This window comes from Pundamilia nyererei, unplaced genomic scaffold (assembly GCF_000239375.1).
Source record: "Pundamilia nyererei isolate P.nyererei 1_Seehausen unplaced genomic scaffold, PunNye1.0 scaffold00349, whole genome shotgun sequence".
Taxonomy (NCBI): Eukaryota; Metazoa; Chordata; class Actinopteri; order Cichliformes; family Cichlidae; genus Pundamilia; species Pundamilia nyererei.
The window spans coordinates 142,455-168,058 of NW_005187750.1; the positions used below are offsets into that span (position 1 = coordinate 142,455).

At 39.8% G+C, this 25,604-nt stretch overlaps 1 protein-coding gene across 1 annotated transcript; it reads left to right on the plus strand.

The window, feature by feature from the left end:
• Positions 1–9,900: 9,900 nt before the first annotated feature.
• Positions 9,901–21,624, plus strand: LOC102203040 (inward rectifier potassium channel 4-like). The gene is made up of 3 exons (XM_005752216.1): positions 9,901–10,154; positions 17,924–18,102; positions 19,260–21,624. Exons 2-3 carry the CDS (start codon positions 18,011–18,013, stop codon positions 20,848–20,850), a joined length of 1,683 nt encoding a protein of 560 aa, XP_005752273.1. The 5' UTR covers positions 9,901–10,154; positions 17,924–18,010; the 3' UTR covers positions 20,851–21,624.
• Positions 21,625–25,604: the final 3,980 nt, after the last annotated feature.

Below are 25,604 nucleotides of genomic sequence, written 5' to 3' on the forward strand. Positions count from 1 at the left end.
ATGACAGGGTTAAGATCTACTTTCCCTGCATCACATAACAGACAAGCAACTACCGACAAGCAACATAACAGACAAGCAACTACAGCGTGGTAGTTGTGATTTGCTGGTGCAACATATTTCGCCTTGAGGCGACTTATGTTGTGATTTGGCGCTATATAAATAAAATTGAATTGAATTGAATTAATTAAATCATTACTCTAGAAATGCAATCTAAAGGGTAGTTCAACTGTTTGCATGTTGGGCTCTTATCTTTTAACAGCAGACCAAGAACTGCTTGGTGTTCACTTCAGCTTCATGCTTTGTACTTGTCAATGTTTCCATTACTTCACCCCTCTTCTGGACATGGGGCCACTCGCCATGTGCTCAGCTTTTAGTATTGTGGCTTTTACGTCAGAGTTACAAATGCCATCACGTGTGATCGATTCCTTTGGTCTGCATCTCTGCATCACTCTCTCCGTTGGAACAGAAACAATGTGAAAACACTAATAAATGATGGACAAAGAAACTGGCCTCTCCAGCAGAGTCTGTTACAATGTAACCAATCACACATGACTAATTGCATACCATCATTAATTACCTCAGCATGGAGGGCAAAAATTGCTCTCATCCTGGATCCTATCCCTGACCCAAGGCAAGTATTGATCGTGACCAGTGCTCCTGATCAGAACAACCTTCTGAACTCAACAACTTTAACCCTCTTTTTCACTGTCAGATCAACAAGGCCACACATTTTAGAAATCTATAATTGATGTTTTATTTAAAGCAGTCTAGGTGTTCGTCACGCATGCTTGAGTTTTACAGCAGCTGGACTTGCATACCTTTAGTTTAAATGCTACCGTATTTACCAACTTATTCTACTGCATCATTGCTGGCATTAGTTGCCATCATCTGCTACCCTGGTGTCTTACAAATCTTTAAAAACAATGGGGCAGCAACAAGTCTAGCACACGAAGCAGCTCCAAGGTTGTAATTTCTCCTTTTTCACTACTTTATCTTTTATTTTAGTCTCCCAAACCCATCTGCCATGGTGAAATAGCAAATACTTCATAAATAGCCTTAACAATAATTTACTTCACACTGTAACACATTTTAACTCTTCCCTTATGTTTAGCATTCATAATTAGTGTATGAATTAATATCTCTCGCTATACTTGCATGGATACCATATTATTCATAATGAAGCAAAACAATGAATCCATCCAATGTGTCAAAACATATTTACCAGCTGTTTATGTAAAATATTTTTTTCTGAAATCACTGTGGAGGAACTCTTCATGCTTTTGTCAAATGCACTGGAAGGTTTTCGAGCATGAACATCCTGTTTAAGGTGTTTCAAAATTCTGGACTAGGCCTCTCTAAAACCTTTGTTTTGTTCTTTATTTGTTTTGTTTTTTTTCTTTATTGAACCATTTATAGGTGGACTCGCGGGTGTATTAGCAGAATTCATGGTTCCATCAATTACAGCAAGTCATCCAGGTCCTGAAGATACAAAGCAGCCTCAGACCATCACACTACCACCACCATGTTTGACTGTTGCTATGATGTTTTTTTTTGTTTGTTTTTTTAATGCTCTGTTATTTTTATGTCAGATTTAACTTGACTTTTCTTTTTCTCTTGTCAGTCCACAGAGTATAAAAGTCTTGGGGATCATCGAGATCTTTTTTTTTTGGCAAATGCTAGACGAACCTTTGAGTTCTTTTTGATCAGCAGTGATTTTGGCCGTACAATTCTCCCATGGATGCGATTTTTGCCCAGTCTCTTTCTAATTTTTGAATCATGAACTCTGACCTTGACCTTAAGCGAGGCCTGCAATTCTTCAGATGTTGTTCTGGGTTCTTTTTAGATCTACTGGATGAGCAGTCTTGGGGAGTAACAGAATACATGTACCGCCGTTACGTATTTAAAATACAAAATATGAGTAACAGTTACCATTCAAAAAGGTGGTATTCAAAATACAGTTACTTTGTTGAAATAAAGGGATTACACGGCGGTCTTTTCCTGGTTCATATTTTAGGCTATGCTATCTCTATTTTTGGTAATTCCATGCCGGTGGAAACCCAAACAAAAGAGGCTCTAATGCCTGTGTCTCAATCTCGTGTCTTATAATGACGTGAAGAAATATTTTTAAAAATGATTTAATATGAAGGCAATAGGCAGAGTCTTACAGGCATTTCCCTAAAGAATGTAGCCTGATGGGTAGTGTAGTCCGTGCTGCAGGGAGGATGGACTGCTACACCCGTTATGTCCGTGAGTGCCAGGGAGGGAGAAAAAGGAGAGTCGAAAAGTACGAGCTGTCACTGACCAGAAACGGGAGCTGGAAGCAAAAGAGTGCATGACGAGCCCAGTTGTAAGTAAGCTATTAAGACTCGACTGTACACCGTGTTCATGTTTTCCTCCGAAACAATAAGTTCCGTTGGAGCAGTCTTTCAACGCCTCTCTCTGTCTCTCGCTAGCAAAGTTGACCCAGACAACAAAGTAAAGCTAGTTTTCGGCTACGAGCCCGACACGAAACCGAACGAATAACCAAAAGGCCCCTTAACAAGGGTTCGGAGCCGCGGACCTGTTTTATATACACGTGGAATAGTTTTCTATACGAGATCGCCTCAAAAAGTGCAGCCTTACCTAATGTCCACCTACTGTTACTCATTTTATATTAAGATTTAAAAATCTAGTTGGTGTTGGTATGGCGAGTAGCCTTCAGTAATAGTAATAAATCACAAAGCAATAGTACATTCATGTAATTGTAAAAAAGAATGATAATATATTAAGTAATGCAAAGTATTCAGAATAGATTACTCTCATTGAGTAACGTAACGGAATACGTTACAAAATACATTTTGGGGCATGTATTCTGTAATCTGTAGTGGAATACATTTTAAAAGTAACCTTCCCAACACTGTGGATGAGTCATTGGTGTGTGCTTGGAGTAATTTTGGTAGGTCGGTCACTCTTCCCACTGGGAAGGTTTACTCCTGTTCCAAGTTTCTCCATTTGTTGAAGATACCTCTTGCCACAGTTTACTGGAGACCCGAGGGCTTAGAAATGTCTCTGTTGATGTCAGGCCTGAGTGTGGAAGGTTTGTTTGATGATCTGAAACACTAGTGTGTAACAAATATGGAAAGAAATTAAGAAATCAGGAAGGGGGCAAACAGTGAGCTTGAGAAACATTGACATAACATTTACATTTGTAAGTAAGTAAATTTATACAAATTCACACAAAGTGCTTCACGTCAAATAAAACCAACAGAAAAAGAAATAAACAATAAAATAGAGTGAAATGTTACCCAAGTTCCAGTCTAAAAAGCTTTTCGACTCCACTGAGTTCACAGATCACAGACTGGAGAGACTGAGATTTAGAGTACTTGTTTCTATTTGTACTTGTTTTCGTTTCAGTCTCATTAAATTTGTTTTGAAGTCGGATGAAAACAAAATACGCTAAACAGGGACGTGTGAATGCCTTTTTCCGCTATTAATCACAACGTTGTGTACAGATCTTATTTGGAATTTCCTTTTATAAAATGTATCCATGCACTGGGAACGATCCTGGCCGCCCTCAACCGCCTCCTGTCCCCCACCCTCCCGGCCTGCTTTTCTAAAAACATGTTGACCTGGATCAGTTCTCAAAGTGAGAAATGAGGCAGCCGCCTGCTTCTGTGTAAATTGGCTCTCGTGGCATTCGAGGGGGAGTCATCAAGCTGGGCCACAGAGACGAACAGCACTACAGAAAATAGCTCCCATCAACTGCTTATCAAACTTAAAAAGGACTAAAGAGATGAGTTATTAAAAAGGTGTTGAGGGCTTTTGGTGATAATTTCCATCGTTGACCTTCTCAATTAGGTTTGCTCTGGGAAAATGTGTGGGTGCTTTTGAAGGGAAAAAGTGATGTCTGAAACAGAGACTTGCCTGCAGCAAAACATGTCACTAAAATGAATTGATATCCCACTGCCACCTATATGGGTGCTATATCTATACACAGGTGGCTCTGTTGGCAGCAGTGACAGTCTTCCCTTCACTAATTACAGGCCTTTCTGTTAGACACAGTATTTGGTATTCATAGGATGGCTGTAAGAGGATCCTCCTGCTGTTTTCAGCTTCAGGCTTTTGTACTGTAACAAACTGCTGTAAAATACCAGAAATTAAGTCCTTTAATGCACAATTTAGTGTGAAAACCACTAAATACTGTGAATGCTTAGTCCTCTAAAGAAAGAAAAATAATTAACAGCAACCTACCACACATTTTGGTGTAATACAGAGTTTTATATTTAAGCTAAAAGAATCGGTTTAAACATACTTTGATGTTTATTTTAGTTATTTTGTCTTTAGATTGTTGTGATGTGACATCCATTTTGTGTTGATGAATGCAACTTGTCACCCTTTTTTCACGTGTGTTAGTAAGCATGAATTTGTAAGTAATGCATTTCAATAGGAAGTATATTTTGTGCATGAAGCACTATTTTGTCAGAGAAAGCTAAGAGACATTACCATGGCAACCATGAAACCAAAGTTTAAATCTTGTGTTTTAAACAAGATTTAAGCTCAAGATCATTTCTGTCCCTACCCAGGTCTTTATTAATACCCTAACTTTACATATAACATCAAAAGGCTCTTAGTGAATGCTTTGGTTGTCACAGCTTCCTGCAGTTTTTCATGTACTCGTGAACTACTAGCCCAGGAGGTACTAGTACGTCGTAATAAAGTCTTCAACACAAACTGGAAATGGAGAATGTTCGCTTTCAAAGTAAAAGTTGTGGGTCAGAACTGCAGGCAACATCTGCAGGGCAGAACTTTTACTTTGAAGGCAACTTGTCTCCATTTCCAGTAGGCGTCACACTTTTCACAGTTTCTCTAAAGTTTGGAGAGTAGCTGGTGAGTATTTATACACAAAAGGGGTGACTTTAGCCCATTTTTAGGGGTGCTTCAGCACCCCCGAAATGAATCAAAGCACCCCCAAAGATTTCTTACTTCTCTGAAAATATTTGCTGTTTGTGTGACACACTACTAAAAATGTAAAAAGCATACAGTACTTGGTTGAGACGTAACATTTTAACAACAAAAGTACAGATCCCCCCCCCAAATGGTTTGTTCCAGCTCGCCTCTCCCCTACTCTGGCTCTAGCACCCTTGGTGCCAGAGCGATGGTGGCTGAGACGTAGCAGAGCAGAGATGTAAGTGCCTGGCTTAAAACAGGACATATTAGCTGCGTTTAACCTTCAGTTACTCTTTATATTGTTAGGTAGTTATCAGACCATGACTCTTTTTAGCTTAAAAACATTACACCCAGGTAACCTGCAGTGTTGAAAACTTGTTTTCTGACAATGTTTGCTACTCTACAATCCGTCCTGCTCTGTAGTAAAATCAGCGACATTTGACTGTCCTGTTGCTCCCACTGAAATTTATACAGCCTATTTAAAAAAGTGTTTTGCTTTTCTTTCACAAATGTGGGGATTAAATTGTGTTAAAATGTACAAAACAATGATGTCATGTTTTGTGACGAGGACCCAGGCACAGAGAGACTTGATGAATTTAAGAATCCTATGATTTAATAAAGAAATTTGCAGACTTGCACAGAGATGGTAAAATTATGATGACTGATAAGATAACGGAGATGAAGACAAAAGACGATGAGGACAGGGAGGAACAGGGGTTTAAATGCACCAAGGAGACAGTCAGAGGGAACTCGGGACAACTGGAGACATTTAAGGATGCAGGGACTGACAGAGCCAGGGAAGAAGTCTCATCGTGACGAGTAAAGTTTATCTTGCCTGGCTGGGCAGCTCTCTGGGTGCTCAGCACCACCAAAGCTCTGATCCTAGAATCGCCCCTGATACACAAGTCTGTCACTTCAAAAAAAAAAAACTATGACCGTAGCGATAGTGAAGAAAACAATCGCAGGAAGGTTTTTAATGGCTGACTAGGCATAAACACTTTCTCCCCAGCAGCATATGGTTGCCAGATGGTCACTGTGTGTGACTTAATGTTGTCACAATGATTGTCACATAGCCAAAAACTGTGGACTAGTAAACATTGTGTGGCTAGTGGTCATGTGTCTGCAAAACCAAAACAGAAAAAAGTAAAGTAGCCCCTTGGTTTGAAAAGTAAAGTCAGCATAAAGTGACTGTAACCTGCATCTTTGTAAGGGCCACCTAGGGGCAAGGGCTGTGGTTGCAAAAGCTACCAAGCTATATATACGTATATATATTACTTTGAGTGGATTTTCTTAATACAAAAGTTTAAAAAAAATCTATAAATAAATTTAGGAGGAGAACATTTAGGAGGAAATGTTTTATAATAATGGATTGCATTTATATAGCGCTTTTCAAGACTCTCAAAGCACTTTACAATTCCACTATTCATTCACTCTCACACACTTGTGGAGGGAAGCTAAATTTGTGGCCACAGCTACTGACAGCTGGGACGCTGCCATATCGCGCCATCGGCCCCTCTGGCCAACAAGTAGGTGAAGTGTCTTGCCCAGGAACACAATGACCAAGCCAGACAGAGCAGGGGATCGAACCGGCAACCTTCCGGTTACAAGATGAGCTTCCCAACCCCCTGAACCACGATCGCCCCAATGACAATAAAAAATAAAAAATGACAAAAGGGGAAAATAAATATACCCCATAAATGACCCGACTCAGTCACTTGAATGTTAGTCAGGTGTATTCATGGCTGAATGGGTAAGTACTGTAGAGTAACATTCCCTTAACAGTATCATCTAAAGTGGGTAGGAGAAATGCAACACACCTTAGTGCAAGAAGAGAAGAAACTCAGAAACATAACACAGAATGTAATCAAAATCATACAAATTGCAATACATTAAATAACTGCTTTATGAGTACTTAAGTATAGTATAGCCTCCTAGATTAATTCTGGCCATTCTCAGTGCAAATTTAACAGACAAATTTTTACAGTGTACAATAAAGATCTGTCACGTGATTATTATTCTACTGCTTTCATGTGTAACCCACATTCAAGTGTAAATGCCACCTTGTTTTTGATTGTGAAACTTTGTGAATCATCACACTCCTGCCTTTAATGGGCAAAACAGTAATAACAAGTTTAGTTTCATTCAGACCTCTTAGAGGCAGCACACGCTGTTCCTTCGAGTTATTGTCGGCCCACTTTGTCCCTCTGTGTACTCACTTACTTGATTCCCTGACCTCTGACCTCTGTGCCTACACTACTTAGTCCTATTTTACTGCAACCCAACACCTCCTCATGCGATGTAACGCCCACCTGCTGTCTCATGACTAGAAAGTAAGGAGTTTTTAAAAATAAACCATGTGGCGAGCGCGTTTGTGTATTTATGTGCAAAAGAAAGAAGGGAAAAATAAGGTTTCCATGGAAACTAAAGAATTGTGTCTAATTGGCAATAACACTTCAAAGAGGTCTGAAATAAAAGGCCATAAAGCTGGCCTCGCGCAGTCGTTTGGAAATGAATGACAACGCACAATCAGCACTGCTTGTTTTGATTTATTATTAATGCTTTATTTATTTACACAGATTGATAGTTCAATCTGTGCAGAACAAGCACAACATGGTTTTGGCCACTGTAGCAGCCTGTTCTGTCTATTTCTGGGATGGACGCTTATAAGAAACCAAAGAAGGAGAGATTATTTTGGCAGACAGGTGCTCTGTTTATACACACACACATGCAAACGCGCATGTGAAAGTGCGTGAATGGACAAAATGTGATTTGTCTTAAATTTGGTGAGAAATAAAAAAAAAAAAATCCTGTGGTCATAATAGCTGCAGCTCAATTTTCTTTTAAGTGTCGAGTTTAATTTATCTGCAACTTAGAGGCTTTAGATTTTTATTTCCAAATTTTCAGTTGAAGTTTCCAGGATGTTGACACAAACATTGTTATGTAACCTGTTAAACCAGATGTTAATCTCACTTGAATAACACTTAATCAAATGAAAAATACAAATGAGTTGGGAGCAGCAACAAAAGTTCCATTTTATTTAGTCTCACATAATTTATGGTGGGTTCTTAGAGGAGCAAGAACTGAACCGGTGGAAGGTTTGTAGTGATTACCCTCTTCCACCACTCTTCTTGTCAAAAGACTGGTTGTTCAGTCATCAGGGTTGACAGTGCAAGCCATTTGTATCCTGCAAAAATAGACAAAAAAATGGAAGAGATCCGTTTTGTGTGTCAACTTGGTTGTAAAGCATGTGCCATTTACAGTATCCTCTTGTTGTCTACCTTTAAAGAAGCTTTAAATGATTCAAAACCAGTCAGATCCTGTGTGTCGGTGTGCTATGCCTGTAAATAGCTGAGCGTCCAGCATGTTGCTATGTATATTTTTGTTGACTACTGAAGACTTTTTATATCCACATGTGTTAATATGAGGCATCGATTGCTGACTGTAAGCTGGCGTGAAGTGACAACACTGATTTGAAGAGCACGAGAACTCTGCACAACCAAAACCTGGACACAGAGGCTATCTGCAGAGGCGAGCATGGAGAGTCCACGCACAGAGATTTAATGGCCAGAAAGTTTTGTGCAGAGACTTTGGTCCCCCTCCAGTGATAGGTGCGCTATCCACTGTGTACCCTGCATTCTTATTCTTGCTCTAGCAGCTGAGAATCCTAATGACTGCAAAATTTTCACACATCCAGTAAAATAGTACACCTTTATATTTCCTCAACATAAGCTGCATTAAATTTAGTAATCTCTGATTCTTTTTATTGAAATTTCAGACTCAAACTGATTTATGAATACATTTCAGTAAAACTCATAACATTACCATCAACCATAGCAGGATTTTCTTTTTAATATGAAACCTGATTAACATGAAGTCAGCTAAGCCAGATGTCATATGTCAAAGTAAAGCTGCAAGTCTTTTTTGTTTGTCGTCTTTTCAATAGCCAGATCGATGACTGAGACCCACACCAGTGTAACTGAAGAATACCGTGGGCTCCTCTTTGCATGTACACCACTTTGTTATATGTGATGCAGAGTAATATGACAGTTCTGCTATTAACCCTATAATGCCATCCTCTAGAGTATTAATTCAAAATCAGAATAAAGACGTGTCCTTGATTAGCAACAATGGGCTTCCCTGAAAATGGCACAATGCTACAGATGATTACAGATCAAGGTTTGCTGTGAACCTATAAATATTTCTGCACTTCTGACAATCCTGTCCGGTCTCTTCCTTTTTTTTTTCAGTCAGGTTATCATACCAGAAAGACATATTGAGCATAATAATACTTTCAATCAAGCAGACAAAGTGTCCTGGCAACACCAGAGCTTCTTAATATCCTAATTCAAAATAATCTCTGACAAGGTTTTTGTAATTAGAATCAATATTACACATACAATTTGATTTTCTTTTCTTTTGTTTTCACCCAGGTCAAAACAGAACCTGAGCAGGACTGATTGTATGTGTTATCGTATGTATTAGCCATATATATGTGTTCCTAATAAATAGGCAAATCGGTGTAATCATACAGAATAAATTTAGCAGTTTTCCCAGTAAGAAGATGAAACTGTAGATGTTCCAAACATGTATCTAAAGTGGGGATAATTTCCACTGAAGCATTTGAGGAATCGCTTTGATATTACACAAGAAAAGTCATGTTGTGTCCTTATTCCATATAAACACACACTAAAATGCTTCACAGACACTTCTTCTATTTCTACAGGATTTTGTCAGGATTACAAAAGTCTTCACTGGTGTTTATCTTTTGTTTTCTTTTTTTTTTTTTTTTTGGATGCAAGTCTCAGTATCTGCCTGAGTGGGCTAAAGTCTAAATTATACAGTCCACATCTCCACTCTCTGGGGAAAACAATAGCACATATAAATAGGATCATAATCAGAGCTCTCTCTCTCTCTCTCTCTCTCTCTCTCTCTCTCCCTCCCTCCCTCTCTCCCACACACTCACGCTAGCAGGGATCAGGGCAGATGCACAACCACCAGGCTGGAGCAGCTCTCATCAGCTACTATGGAGCAACAAGCCCAAGCTCAGGATGGAGGCATGTGCAAGTTTGTGCAAGACAACTCTTGGAGCGTATTCATGACATAGGTGTTTCTCTATTAAAGGGAAGCAAGGAAGAAAAAGAGGGGAGAGCGGCAGAGACTGTAAATCCACTCAAGGTTCTTTTTTTTTGGAGGATGAAACTACTAATTCAGTCTGCAATAACACAAAGGTGAGTGTTTAAAGCTCCATCTTTATGTTTGTTCCCCCACAGGAAAGGACTTAGTCATAAGAAGTTTATAATGATGGAACAATGACATGTAAGCTTTTAGCCCAGCGTATTTCCTTTCCTCACCCAAGTCTAGATCTCTTTAAAAGTGCATTATAAGGAGCTGCCACCTTCGTAGGCTCTGCTGCACTTCTTCTTTCCCTGTTCTAACTAACTAATTAACTACCGAGAAAATGTAATCAATACTTAAACGAAACCCTGACGCTACTGAATAAGTCAACTGTAATAAATGTGGGCAGGGCAAACAGATAGAGGAAAAGATTTCAAAGGACTACATCATTTTCAAGGTTAGGATAGTATTCCGCTCTCACCACCCTCCTCCTCCTCCACCTCCCAGCTGTCAATTATTCCTGCAGGCTTTGGATTGATTTTCAGCACTGGACAGCTCCTGTGGCCTCAATGAAACGGACACACGTCATAGCTGCAGCTTTGTTTGAAAACTGCCCCGTCATAACTTTTGCGTGCACTGTGTGAACCATTGATCGGCTTGTTAGACCTTCTCCTGCAGGGATGGATGGAGCAGAGATGGAAACTTAATCTTATATGTTTTAAATGTTTTAATGTTTTTAATATTGAAAGTGCTGATGCCATAGTTCAGTTGTCACTCAAATACCAGCAAAATTCATTCCCTTGAGTTTCAGTCCCTGTTCATTATCAGCAGGATATCAAGTCAATCAAAGGCAAATGTTCAAGTGAAGTCAGAAGTCGGTGGTAATAAAATCAAAGTCCAGTTGCCAGTTTTTGTTTTCCTGTCAAGTCAAAGGTCTCAAGATTAATGACTAGAGTTTGGCTTCATCCACATCTCTATTACAGAGCAAAAATACAGGTGTGAGGTCATATAAACCAGTATGTTTATCTAATGCACTCTAAAGGGAAGTAAAAGTGAAGTGAGAAGAGTAATATTTTTTCTGAAATGTACAAAATCGAAGCAGAAACTGAAAAGAACAGAAGTTTAAAAATAAAGATTAGATTCCACCACTGCGTGTAATTAAAATTTACAGACAGACTGTTCATTGTTCATTCTCCAAATTGAACAGTGAAAATCACGACACTGAACAACCATCCACCAACTATCACAGCAGCTGCATCCTTAGAAAGGAAACCATTCTTCCCTTTTTTTTCCCATTTACTTGAGCTGATTTGCCTGTGTTCATTATTGTGAGGTTCATGAAGCCATGAGTCTGGTAAGCGCAGGGACGTTTCCAGGGTTTTGCAATTGGGGTGACACACGGGTCCACGAGGAACAGGGGCAGGGGTGCAGCACAGGAAATCCAAATACTTAATGAGATTTAAAAGTCAGTGTAGAAAAACTGGGCAAGATTCTCTGCTTCATGCACAGCCTGTTGATGTTTGATGTTGCATGTCCTGTTGATGTTTTTATTTTTGTGTGTGTTGGACACAGCAATTGTTTTAAAAGTGTAAAAAAAAAAAAAGTATGTACATTTTTATTTAAGTAAAAGTTATATTCCTATATGTTTAAAAAACAAAAACAAAAAACAAAAACAAAAGTAAGAAAAAGGAGAATACCCTAATAATCTTCTGATGGCACATGATCTATTTATTAAGGTTGCATCTCTGTAAATAAATCAAATTCAAGGTCTGGTTAAAAATACAAAAAACATTCATAAAAATTGTATTCAGAAAATTCCTTCTCTTTAAGATGGTTCATAATACAGAATTTTTATGGAACTTTCTGCAGTGTACTTCAATCGCTTAATAGTGCACAAAAAGTTATACAAACAAAAATATTTTAATTAAATAAAGCAAACATACTCGTTATGTATTTCAAAATAACATATATATTCTTATTGGATCATAATTAATGATTCATTGCTGTTGATCACTTTAGTGTTGGAGCTGTTGATTATTTTTTATTATCTTTACAATAAATTGTGTGAAGTAGAAAGTGCAGTATTTGGTCATACAGTGGTGCTGGGCAATGTAATACCAGCAGTATGCTAGTCCAGCAGCTGTTACCAGCACTTACTTTAACCACTGGCTTGTATATGTAGAAGACTATAATTCTTTTGTTAAGACTAAACCTTTTCAACAGTTTCAACTAGTCACTGCTTATTTCGTGTGTGTGTGTGTGTGTGTGTGTGTGTGTGTGTGTGTGTGTGTGTGTGTGGGGTCAGGTCTGCTGAGTGATCAAGATCCTATTTTTTTTTAACTTGGACAGAGTGTAGAGCCAGTGCTGTCCTCAGGGATATGTAGGTCCTTCTCACTTAAGAACATCTTGTACAGAAATACAGAAAAATAGAGGACAACAAAAAAAAAAGTCACACCCAAAAGCGTGCCAGTTCTCTCGCACATTTCTTTATTAAAAAGCCTTTACACAGGCAGAAGGAAGAAATACAAAAACAGGGTGCAGAATACACGTGTGTGTGTGTGTGTGTGTGTGTGTGTGTGTGTGTGTGTGTGTGTGTGTGTGTGTGTGTGTGTGTAAATCTTCTAATTTTATGCAAATGGCATTACACTTTATAGTAACATCCTCTGATGTTATAATCTCTTCATCTTAATCTGTATTTTTTCCCACTCTTTGGCCACCTCAAGTGACCTTGCACCTGTAAACCTTTATTTCTCTGTTTCTTTCCCTATTTCTTTATCTGTGTGTTTCTTTTTTCTCATTCCCCTCTTCTCATATGATCAGATGTCAGATTACATGATCAGATTACACAAAAGGGCTTAAGCCAGGTCATAAAGCTACTGCCATCCACCTTTCGTATTGTTGTTTGGATCGAGGGATTAAGGGAAGTAGTAATCTGTTATTTGAAGAGGGCTTCCTCCATCCTCTCCTCTGCATGGGATTATTATGTTGGAATATGAAAGTTTGGCTTGGCTGACGTAGTTGAATAAGAGCTACGTCACGCATGAGCATCCCTCTCAGAGTCTTTGACACAGTATTTAATAATAATATTAATCTTGTAGAGCTTTGTCATGCACTGTGCTGTATCCCTGTTGAGTTTCGGTGCGATTCTGTGGATGGCTCTCTCCTCTCTGTCAGTTTATCTCGTCCTGTCTCACAGGATAAATCATCATCACACACAAACACACAGGGCACAGCAAGTCAGTCCCTTTGAGAGGAGAGATGTTCCTATGGCGACAGCTAATACACTAACTATGATCATCAATTACTGTAGCTCTCTCCCTGGACTACTGTCAGCTGGGGAAAAGGGACCAGCATGCATAAAAAACAGTAACTGACTAATGATGAGGAATAAGAAAATAGAAGAGAAAGTACAAATATCCAAAAGTGACATCGCACTACAGTCCGTTGTTTTACTTAGAGTGACACAGGAAAAGGTAGTGAGCGGGTCTGTGGTAAACTTTTCTCAACTTCGAGGGGACGCAAACCACTGAATGACATATAGCAGTGTAATAGACGGTTACCTAGGCAACAGGGGCCTTGAATGTCCATTAGTGACAAACGGTCAGGTTCAAAGCGATACATGAGAAGTGATATGTGGACATACCTTAAGGAGACATTAATTCAGCGAAGAATTGCAGTGAATTTCAAATTGCTAGGATTATTTGAATCCACATGTACATGCTGTATATTTTATGTACATGTGGTTTAGGTTTAGGTTTTAGCACCACAGTTCAGCATTGTCACATTTAGGCAGCCTGAAGAGACACCACACAGGAAGTGTTTCATATTCGTAGCTGATGGATGCAGTTTAACATGTGTTACATGATGGTAAAGGCTCGTATTTAAAGTAAAGGGGTTGTTCAAACTACCTTATTTTATTTTTACTCATTTCGTAACTGGTGGAAACAAAAATGGGCCTGTATTTCATGATGTTTACTTCCATAGCTGTTTTGTTCGTGTTTTAGTAAGAACAAAGCTTGTTTTATGAAACTTGTAATGTTCTTTTATGTTTTTATTGTCATAGAGCAGAATATTTTTCTAACAGCCCAATAAAGTGACAGCATTTTCTGAAGCATCAGGAGTTTCGCCTGCACTCCTAGAAGGTGAACTTGGTTTTGTGAAACCACTACTTCTATAATCATTAAATACATTGAACTGTATTTAACTGCGTTCACTGAAAGATGTGTCTATGGCTTTGTCAAAATGATGATCACCATGGCAACAACACTATACTGCTGTGCTGTGCTGTACTATAAATACTGCAAGGTATTTCCCTTATTTTGGACACTGTGAGCGAACAGATCAGCCAACATGGCTTCAAAGGCTTCACTACAACTACACAAAGAAAAAGTTTTGTTGGGGGGCTAATAGTTTGAGAGTTATCATTTTTTTGTTTTATTATATCCATGCCCATTCATATCTTCAAACCTTGTTGTAAATTGATTTTTAGTTATTTATTTATATTTTTGAGTAGTGTTGTCCGCTCTTTAAAACCTAAAATCTTCTTTATTTCTGACATTGACTAAAACTTAAAAACAAACGAAATAAAGCATAATAAACTTATAATTTTAATTTCCACCATTGTAATAAAAAGAAACAATCTTTAACCACTAAGGATAGGCAGTTCAGTTTAATCTGCTGTCGAAGAAGTCAAGAAAACAGAAGTAATAAATGGATTTTGTGAATGTGGCTGAAGCACAAATATAAGGGAGGTGGAAAGGGTGAATTTGTTTTTCGAGGTGTCCTTGGGCAAGATGTTGAACCCCAGATTAGTCCTGATGTATCCATCGGAGTAAATGTGTGCATGAAAGTAAGAAATATCCTTAAACGTATAGAATAACGTGCTTCATGAATGTGGCGTGGAGTTAAAAGCATTCTGAGTGCTCGCTTAAATGTGAAAAGCACAAGGGTATATGCACTCACAGATAATTTAACTACATGTCCCTGTTCAATCCAGATGTCTAATCATCCAAATACATGGCAGCAAGTCCTTGCATTTGGGTATGCAGACGTGATCTAGATGTCCTGCAGAAGTTCAGCATGGTATGGTTGTGGCTGCTGTTCAAAAGAGAGAACAGCATTGGTTTCAAAAAAGAGAAAATATCTGGCGAGTGGCAGTTCTCTGGTTGAAAATGCTATGCTGATGTCAGATGTCAGAGGAGAATGGCCAGGCTGCTTTGAGCTGAAAGAAAGGTAGTAAGTTAAATAACAGTCATTAAAATCAAGGTATGCAGAAGAGCATCTCTGAACACAAAATAAATGAAACCTGAAGAAGTCTGGAAAAATGTTGCCTGTCCAATGAGTCTTAATTTAGATTGCAGGTCAGAATTTGGTGTCAACAACATAGCTGTGTCTTGCCTTGCATCAGTAGCTCAGGCTGCTATCAGTGGTGTAATGGTGTGGGGGGAATATCTGGGACACTTTAGGCGTCTTAGTACAAACTTAGCATTGTTTAAATGGCAAAGCTTACCTAAGTATTTTTGCTGACCATGTCATTCTGTTGGCTGCTTCTAGCAGGATAACGCACCATGTCGCAAAGTTTAAATCACCTCAAACTGGTTTCTTGAAAATGGCAATGAGTTCCCTTTACTTAAATGGCCCGCTCAAACCAACAGAGCACCTCTGTGATGTGTTGGAATGAGAGATGAACGACAAATCAACAGCATTTGTGTGAAGTTATCATATCAGTATGGCATTGGGTGTGTGTGTGTGTGTGTGAATGTCAGTACTAGTCAATTTACAATTTAAGATGAAATTATTGATATTTGGAAAAACTGTAAATCATCAAAAAACAAAACAAACTTTATCTTGAGAAGCGAAACAAAACTGCATGTCATGTAAAACTGCAAAGCCTAAAGAAGCAAATATAATAGCGTTATTAACGACATGTTTCTGCTGACAATTCTAAACAAAATTTAGTCAAAATATAACAAATCTACAATAAGTCAGGGCAACAAGAAAGAGTAATTTTCCCATTATAAATGCAGGCTAAACAGACCAGTCTGTGAACTGTGTCGTGCTCGCCTTAGCCAACAAATGAACTCGTTGACACTCACACGGGTCTGACCCATGTGGCATGGCATACTGCCTGACGTCTTTAAGAACTCCATAAGTAACGGTTCCCTCCTCCAGCTGTGAGAGTTAAGATGATGTAATCATCTGCCCTATTGGGATTATCCAATAGAAGATCATCCTTTATCCAGCCACTGAGCAGCCAGTTCGTAACATCTGTCCTTGGTGTAACACGAGCGTGGAACCGTTGCATACAAGGGTTCATTACACGACATCCAATCCCATCAAAATCTGCTTGCGTGTGTGTGCTCATGTGTGTTAAAATGTGTAGCGGGGCATGTGCTTGTTATTGACGTAACGGCGATATCGAACGGAGGCTTTTAAACTACAGTTGTCAAAAGTTTTCCCAAGACAATCCATTTCTGCTCTTTCATTAATGCAGGCCTGTCGCCTAATTCACATCAGCCAAAGTGATTCATGTACAATAAAACATAAACCACTAACGCCCTGTTGTGTTGCGTGTGACTGGCCCTCTACTGGTTATGCAACCCTGTGGTTTTTGTTCATCCTGGTTCCCGGTTTGCTGACATAACCCTGTCATCAGGCCAAAACAGCGAATCAATTGTTCCTCTAACAGTAGATTACCACTGATTCATCTCTTAAAACCTTTGTCCCTTCCACAGCCTGTCTGGTTTTCCACCCCTGGTTTGGCCTGAAGGTCCCTAAGGCTAATCACTAGCAAGGACCTAATCAATGTGCTGTCATTATACAAAACTGTCTGGTCTGCTCCATGCATTAGGAAAGGCCAAAGTTTGTGAGGGATTTTTGATTGTGAATTTTTGACCTTTTTTATGGAACTATGGATGGTGGGCTGTGGGAGATTCTTGTCTTCTGTTTGTGTGTTAGCCCCCATTTGACGAGATGTCATTACTTTATTACAAATATTCACGGTCCAGTGAGAATCAGTCGTACTATCTTCAGTGTCTTTGAGATTGCTTTAGGTTGTTGTTCTCCATTAAAAAGTCTAAACTAGCGAAATTGTTATTTTTTATGTTGCTGCTTTTTCAATCTTTATTTTATCACATCAGAACATATTTGTGTGGTGAATGAATATATATTCACTTGACTCCGGATCTGCCCTTATTCTTCGTGGCATGGATTTGGCTGTGAACTGAAGATGCTGGAGATTGGTTCATTGTTTAATGACCAACTATGCAGGTGTACCTAATAAAGTGTCCAGTGAGTGATAATGTAGGCTGCGAGTGATAAACAGACAGGTGAAAATTATCCAAATGTTCAGTGTTAAAGAAATTCTCAGGAATTTAAATTGGTGCGTTAAAATGTAATGCAGCAATCCTCTAGATTTGCCAGAGGAATGGTGCAGAAGGTTTACAGTAAAACAACTGAATAAGCTGCATTAGAGCTGGCAATAATGTTCATGAATGTTACTGAAGAAGACAGGACTGTCCATTTTACTGCTGACAGAATTTTCTATAATGTGATGGAATGACATGGGAATCGTGTGAATAATATCATTGGATCATTAATTATGGATTTATTGATGTGTTGTATGATGTGTAGGTGTTGTACATCAGTGCCTTTTATATATCTATATATAACGATGGAAATGATGGAGGGGAAACTGAAGATGGTTAATTCCTGGACCCTCGGGGGCTGTCATATTCCTAGGAATTCCCAGGAATGAGCTATGTTCAGTTTCCCCTCCATAAGTTGTTGCATTTTATATGCTGTGATCTGTGCTGAAATTTTAATGTATTCTCATATTCTAAAAAACTTCAGCACGGCTCTTCTTTGTCCTCTACATTCACAGAAAATGCACCAAGAGAGCACAGTGCTGATAACAAACGCAAGTCACACCTGAGCTCATACTGCCTCCCTGTTCAGCAACAGTACGTTAATGGTTGGAACTACCCGCCCCAACCTACATTACTGCCCCCGCAGATACAGCCTGATGATCACCGGTGCCATGGGAGCGGTGCGGGTCAACAGGTAAGAGGTAATGGGACTGAAACTATGTCAGTGGATGCAGCTTTTAGAGCATTTCTTCCTTTCAATTTGGCAAAGTATGTCCATTCATTAGTAGCCTTTTAAACATAGATATATTAAAAGTAAACCACAAAATCAAACCGTTAGATTGAAACAGATGCACAGCTTTACTCCAAGTTTTAAAAAATTGAATTACAGGATTTAACTATCGTTTAACAGAGTCTTACTAGATCACTGGGCTATCAGCTTTTAGAACATTGTCTTTAGTGAGCCCCAAAACTTTCTTTATTTTTTCCATCTATGTACTGATATTTACAACAAGTAACAAAAGATGATTACAAAAGACATTGCTGATGCCATGCAAACATGTAACTTTGGCCAAGAAACTCAGAGGCTTAATGATGCAAGGATTAGTACGGCTGCAGAATATAGATTAAAGTTGATACAGCCTGTATTTATATCTGCTTTTATACAACCTAGTCATACTAATATATTGATTGACCGCTTATTAAAAACTCACGACGTGCTTCTTTATAACACTGATCTGCAAATGAGTTACTGTTTGTGAAATTCCTAAAAAAGTGTAACATTTAAAAAAGTAGTTTTAAAAAAGAAAAAAGAAAAATAATTGTACTTACTTGTTGCCATATTTCAATCCCAAGTACATAGAGCTGTTAGAGCTGCAGGTCTGTCAGGATTTGTTGAGGCAGCTTGGAGATTATTAAGATAAATATAAAGGGTTTGCTTTTGATTGGCTTATAGAAAGTAATATCTTAGAAAAAAATATTATAAACACACACACACTTATATACCACACCGATAGTGAAGATGTCAACATACACATAAGGATTTATAGTTCTGAAAAAATTTGAGCTAAGCTGAAACTCAGAGAATACTAGTTACAGAGAGCACTAGTTTTCTGGACACATGAGAGAGTTTTTTAATTCCTGTCTGTGTCATGTGGGTTTATTCATATTTGTTCGAACAAATGTAATCAGTCATTATCAGTCAAAGTTAGCTTGATGCAACCATTCATACTGTTGATACAGGTGGATGATAAAATCTAAAACAGCAGTTTTCATTTTAGGCTCCATAAACTACTAATTAAGAATTTATTTAGACTCATTTTTTTTCTTTTTTTCCCTTCATTTTTCTTCCAGATACAGCATCGTTTCCACAGATGAAGATGCCCTGAAGATCTCCAGCCTGGGCCTCCACAACGGGCACAGTCCTCTGAGCCAGCAAACGCTATCCGGGACCTGCATGCGAGGTGAGGAAGGAGGAGGAGAGTGTCCCGGAAGCGATGACGGAAGAGGGGCTCTGTCTCTGAGGGTGACAAATGATCCGATTGTCCACAACAGCTGCCGAGCTTCACCTTCATGCCGCCTGGGCCTGGATCTGGGCATCGGGCGTGTGCGCAGTCGCTTTGTGAAGAAAAACGGCCAGTGCAACGTGGTTTTCAACAACATGGAGGATAAACCACGACGATACCTGGCTGACATCTTCACCACTTGTGTGGACATACGCTGGCGCTACCTCCTGCTCATCTTCACCACCACCTTCCTTCTGTCTTGGCTGCTGTTTGGCCTGATCTTCTGGGGAGTGGCATACGCTCATGGAGACTTTGACATTCGCATCCCTGATAAGGACGGAGATGCTCGAAGTAGCGCAGAGGAAGGAAAAACCGAGTGGCGGCCATGTATTCTCCACATCCAGGGTTTCATTGGGGCATTCCTCTTCTCCATAGAGACCCAGACCACCATTGGATACGGTTTCCGGTGTGTCACCGAAGAGTGTCCGTTTGCAGTGGTGACCGTTGTGGTGCAGTCCATTGTGGGCTGCATTATTGACTCCTTCATGATAGGGACCATCATGGCAAAGATGGTGCGGCCCAAAAAGCGGGCGCAGACCTTGCTGTTCTCGCATCATGCTGTCATCGCTCTGCGAGACGGGAAGCTGTGCCTCATGTGGCGGCTGGGGAACATGCGCAAAAGCCACATTGTAGAGGCTCACGTCCGTGCTCAGCTCATAAAGCCCTATGTGACTGCAGAGGGCGAATACCTCCCCTTGGAGCAAACGGACATCGATGTCGGCTATGATGACGGACTGGATCGGCTGTTTCTGGTGTCGCCGCTGGTGGTGGTCCACGAGATCAACAAGAACAGTCCTCTGTATAACCTGAACCGCAATGACTTGCAGAAGGAGGACTTTGAGATTGTGGTCATCCTGGAGGGCATGGTGGAGGCGACAGCTATGACCACTCAGGCTCGCAGCTCCTACTTGGCTAAGGAGATCCTTTGGGGTCACCGCTTTGAGCCTGTGGTGTTTGAGAAGGGTGATCGCTACCATGTGGACTATTCCCGCTTCCATAAGACCTATGAAGTGCCATCTACACCTATTTGCAGTGCCAGGGAACTGAACCAGATGATGGGTCACAGGGGGCACTCCTCATCCTCCAGCTCGAGCTGCTCTCAGTCCCCCTCACCGTTTGCTCCGAGGGCGAGTCATCGCCTACTGGGCTCACACTCTCCCAGTGCTTTCTGCTACGAGAATGAGGTAGCTTTGTGCTGTGGGGATGATGAGGATGAGAAAGATCCAAAGGAGCAGCTGGGCGATTTAGGTTTCAAGGAGACATTTGTGGAAGAGCAGAGAGTGGAGATGTTATGTGTTCTGGACACAGAAAATCAGATCAGCCTTGACAGACTACAGCCTGCTTTACCTTTATACATCAGCAGAGAGTCAGGAGTTTAATCACTGGTAATGACTGCTCTTCCATTTATTTCCTCTCTTTGCGTGCACCCAACCAAAGTATTGAACTCTTGTAAAAAATAAAAGACGGTGAACGCAATAAAGCACACACGTCTTGCGAAAATACACACAGCTTTTAGTTCACATGGTTTCAGATAATGCACACTTTCAGTGTAACATCAACATCTGTCGAACCGCACAGCTCACCTGCTTTTAAACACGGTGACGAGGTAATTGTCTTCAATCATGAGTTACCCTGAACGTTCAATTGCTTACTTGTCTGTTTCTGTGTGACCTGTGTTTTAGGCGCAACTAAGCTTTCTGTTATTGATTTCCATTCATTTTTGTTTTTGTAAATATGATATAGTTTTATTTTAACTTTATAATGAGTTGACATCATATGCAGATAGCTACAGGATAAAAAAAAATTAAGCATGACGCAAATGCTTCAAACTTTAACACACTTGCTTTCTTTGTGTAAAAATAAATTACTTCTGCATTTTCATCTTCTGTCTTCTTGCCTGAATTCTGCTGCATTTCACATCTGATAAGTAAGCACTTCTCTCTCTCTTTTCTTTCGAAGTTCATCACTGTATATTCTTTAGCGCTAACAAAGCACAGATGAAATCCAGAACCACACTATACAATTCAAACCTGTGCACACGATGAACGAGCACTTTACTCTTACTTTTTTTCAACAAACACAAACACTTTGCAACTGTGTGATGTTTTCTATGAACAAAACCACCTAATAAACAGCAGTATATACTGTTATGACTGGAACTGCCTCTCGTCAGTCTCGAAATTATTTCACATTTTCAAATAATTTTACAGCTTTCGTGTCATTTACCACTTTGATCAGTCCAATTACGACATACTTTTAGCCTTATTATGTGTTGTGATGTTACAGGTGCTTTTCTATGAGAGAATACAAATGAGGAGTTTCTAAAAAAAAAATTTAAACCACTTCAAACTACTAAAAACTGAAGCATGTTTAAAGCCTAGTGCAAAAAAAAAGAAGAAAGGTTCAGTCTCTATATTTGAACCCTCAAAACAACTTTATAGGGGCTTAATAAGCTGGTGATTTGCAGTGCCTGCGTCCATCTTTTATATACAGTCTATGAAAAGGGCTCTAACAAAGGCTCTGGGTTATTTGTTGCACTCTTTCATTGTTGCTATAAACTAAACTTACATTAACCTCCTAGGACCTGGCGTCCACATACAGTATGTGGACATTACATTTTGGGTTGTTTAGACCAAAATACTTAATTTTGCTCTAGAAGGGCCTGATATCCACTTATGACGACATTATCCTTCTACTGTTCTATCGAAATTTTAAACGAATATCCTCATATGTGGCTCTTATTTTTCTTAGAAGCAAAAATCAGGTAAAAAAAACAAAAACAAATTGGTAATTCTTTGTTTTTACATTCATCAGGTCCCAATCAGCCCAAATATCAAAGAGAAATTAAAAATGCATGCTGTGGAAGAGTTCTGGTCTTAGGAGGTTAAGATATTTTTAGAAAGAGTATTTTACAGAGTGAAGTCAGTGGATAACAGATTTTTTGGGGGGCTCCACAACGACTTCTTTCACTCTCTTGGTTACCATGGAAGTAGTTATGTTGGAAGTGGGCAGCTCTTAGAAGGAAGAGATGATGCCACATTTTTGTGTGTACCAATCAGGTTTCAGAACCAGCTGACTTTTGTTCTGATGAAAATTTGGTTGCTGCTGGTGAAGTCTAGTGAATATTGTCTAAGTTTAACTTAAACTTGAGTATAAATTACTTTGATTTTATATATGTGTTTTTAGTTTAAGGAGCTGATGGATGAAGAGAGAGAAAGATGGAGGAAGGTTAGTGAACCAGGAAGGGAAGAAGAGGGGGAAGTGAGGTCAGTTATTAAGTGGAAAAGCGCTTCATCCAGATGACATACCTGTGCAGGTATGGAGATGTCTAGGGGAGAGACCAGCAGACCTTTTGAGCAGATTGTTTGAAACAATCCTGGAGAGTGAGAGGATGGTAAATGGCCTGCATTTGTACAGCACTTTTCTAGTCCCTAAGGACCCCAAAGCGCTTCACACTACATTCAGTCATTCACCCATTCACACACTGGTGATGGCAAGCTACATTGTAGCCACAGCTGCCCTGGGGCGCACTGACAGAGGCGAGGCTGCCGGACACTGGCGCCACCGGGCCCTCTGACCACCACCAGTAGGCAAACACAGGGTTAGTATCTTGCCCAAGGATATTTGGCATGCAGCCAGGAGGCAGCCTGGGATCGAACCACTGACCTTCAGATTAGTGGCTGACCTGCTCTGCCACCTGAGCTACAGCCACCCAGATGCCTACAGGATGCCTAAAGAATGAAGAAGTGTACTGATACACTGATAAGGTGGTGTGGGGGCTGTGGAAACTACAGAGGGATAGCCCTCATGAGCCTAACCAAGAAGCTAGGTTAAGGAGAGAGACGAGCATCAGTGAGCAAAGGTATGGCTTCACGTCAAGAAAACGCACTGCAGATGTGATCTTAGCATAAGGAAGCAAAAGGAGTGGCAGAGACGTGTGGTGGTGTAGGACGTGGACTGTGAGACAGCAGTGAGGTGTGCAGTAGAAGTGAAGGTGAGGGTGGGATTACATCAGGAATCTGCTTTGAGCCCCTTCTTTTTGACAGTGGCCAGGCAGGGGTCTTTGTGGACTATGATGTTTGTTGACAATATTGTAAATGGTAAATGGCCTGTATTTATATAGCGCTTTACTAGTCCCTAAGGACCCCATATCCAGTCATCCACCCATTGGTGATGTGGAGCCATTGTAGCCACAGCCGCCCTGGGGCGCACTGACAGAGGACAGCTGCCGGACACTGGCGCCACCGGGCCCTCTGACCATCACCAGTAGGCAACAGGTGAAGTGTCTTGCCCAAGGACACAACAACCGAGACTGTCCAAGCCGGGGCTCGAACCGGCAACCTTCCGATTACAAGGCGAACTCCCAACTCTTGAGCCACGATCGATATTGTGATCGGTAGTGAGGCGGTGGCACTGGAGGTGGAAGAGTTGAGGCCTACTGAGCAGGCCTGTGCTCTGCTTTCAGTATGACACAAAGGAATAAATCTTCTGAGTCGCATACATTCTTCTAAAATTTTTACTTAAACAAAGAAGTTATGCAACAAATATATTAAGTTGCTCTCATTATACTCCACTCCATGTTGCACCCATCAAAAACCATGTGACTCCACAGACCTAACTCCTACAGGTATATCATGATGTCACTAGCCAGAAAAAAACAGAACCTTGTTTACAGTTTTTGCTAAGACATGTCAGCCTAACGTTACATAAACTTGTTTTAACATTACAAATTAGTTTAGACATGGGAGATAATAATTTAGATATATATGTTATAGACTTAGATAAAGAGATGACTTCTCAAAGTTATATTCTCACATGATAAGATCAACAGCATTAGTCTTTAATGTGAATTTCAGCACTAATCAACCAATTGCTAAGATTAAAATTTGGTCACCATCACAATGCATTATTAATGACAGGCAGCAGATAATTAATAGCCTTCTTCCAGTGAGAAAACAGAATTTCTAATACATAGTTAAACTGGTTCACGCAGACCGGAGAGGCTGCAGAGTGGTTTGTATTTATTTTTTAACAAAATAAATGGACAAAAACAATTCTCAAAAAGCAGTATTACGATTTGGGGAGTCCTGTGGACATATGTTAAGTAACAATAAGATTTATTTTGAAATAAAATCCAAATGAGAAGATTAAAATGAGATTGCAAAATGGAACAACCAGATTCAGGAACAGCAACCACTGTGAGTACCAAATACCATCACTTCTGCAAAAACGTCGTTGTGTGCTCTTGATGGGGACTTAGATGCAGCTTTGCCCCTTGGGTTCACAGGCAGGCTAATTCAGTCGTGATATGAAGGGCGAACCCTCCATCAATCTCACCTACAAGACCTACATTTGGACAAGGATGAGCACTTTGCAGTGGCCCACATGCAATATTTTTAATCTGGTTGTGTTTTTGTTTCACAGAGTCACAGAGAAAAGGTCAGATTTCAGCCTGACAAATCGTAGACTGGAATGAAAGGATACTTTGAAATAAAGAATAAAGACATAAAGAAACAGAAGTAGAAAAACAAAGCAAAATATATAAAGAGCATTTAAAACATCAAGAGAAACTGAAGTAAATCTGTAGGAATTTCCTTGGTTGCAGGCTCCATCGTGTGGCTGAACTGCGACACTGAACAGTGATACCATGAGGAAAGAGCTGTAATATTACTACACTGTTATTATCATGATGTTTATTAAAATGTGATTAAAAACATTGGAGTAAACAGGTGGTTTTTCTAAAGGGTGATCACTCACAGGAATAATTTAGCACAGTGGCTTATAATCTGAGGTTCACAACGTTTCCAAGGAGTCATATGAAAGACATAAGGCCCTGAAGAGGATCAGCTGGGTAGAAATGTGGGAAACACCTTGGGATTTTCAGTTTAGATTTCCCTGATTTCTGTCATGGGTAGCCAACTTGCCACTAAAACTTATTAGACCCAATATGTGCTTTTTCTCATCGGAAAAGGTGCTAAAATCTGAGAATTCTCCAGCAAAATATTAAGATTTTAAAGTGAAGACTACTTGTTGGAAGCGCTTATGTCTTATGAACACTAGTACGTGCCCACGCCTGTTTGTGCTGTCGGCAAACTGCTATACTTAACAGTACTTAACCACATTGAGAAAAAAG

Bases quoted from the DNA above. Each gene is read 5' to 3' on its own strand.
- LOC102203040 (XM_005752216.1), top strand. From the start codon at position 18,011: ATGGTTGGAACTACCCGCCCCAACCTACATTACTGCCCCCGCAGATAC. The intron at 18,103-19,259 runs GTAAGAGGTAAT...TTTTTCTTCCAG, and splicing joins GGAGCGGTGCGGGTCAACAG to ATACAGCATCGTTTCCACAG.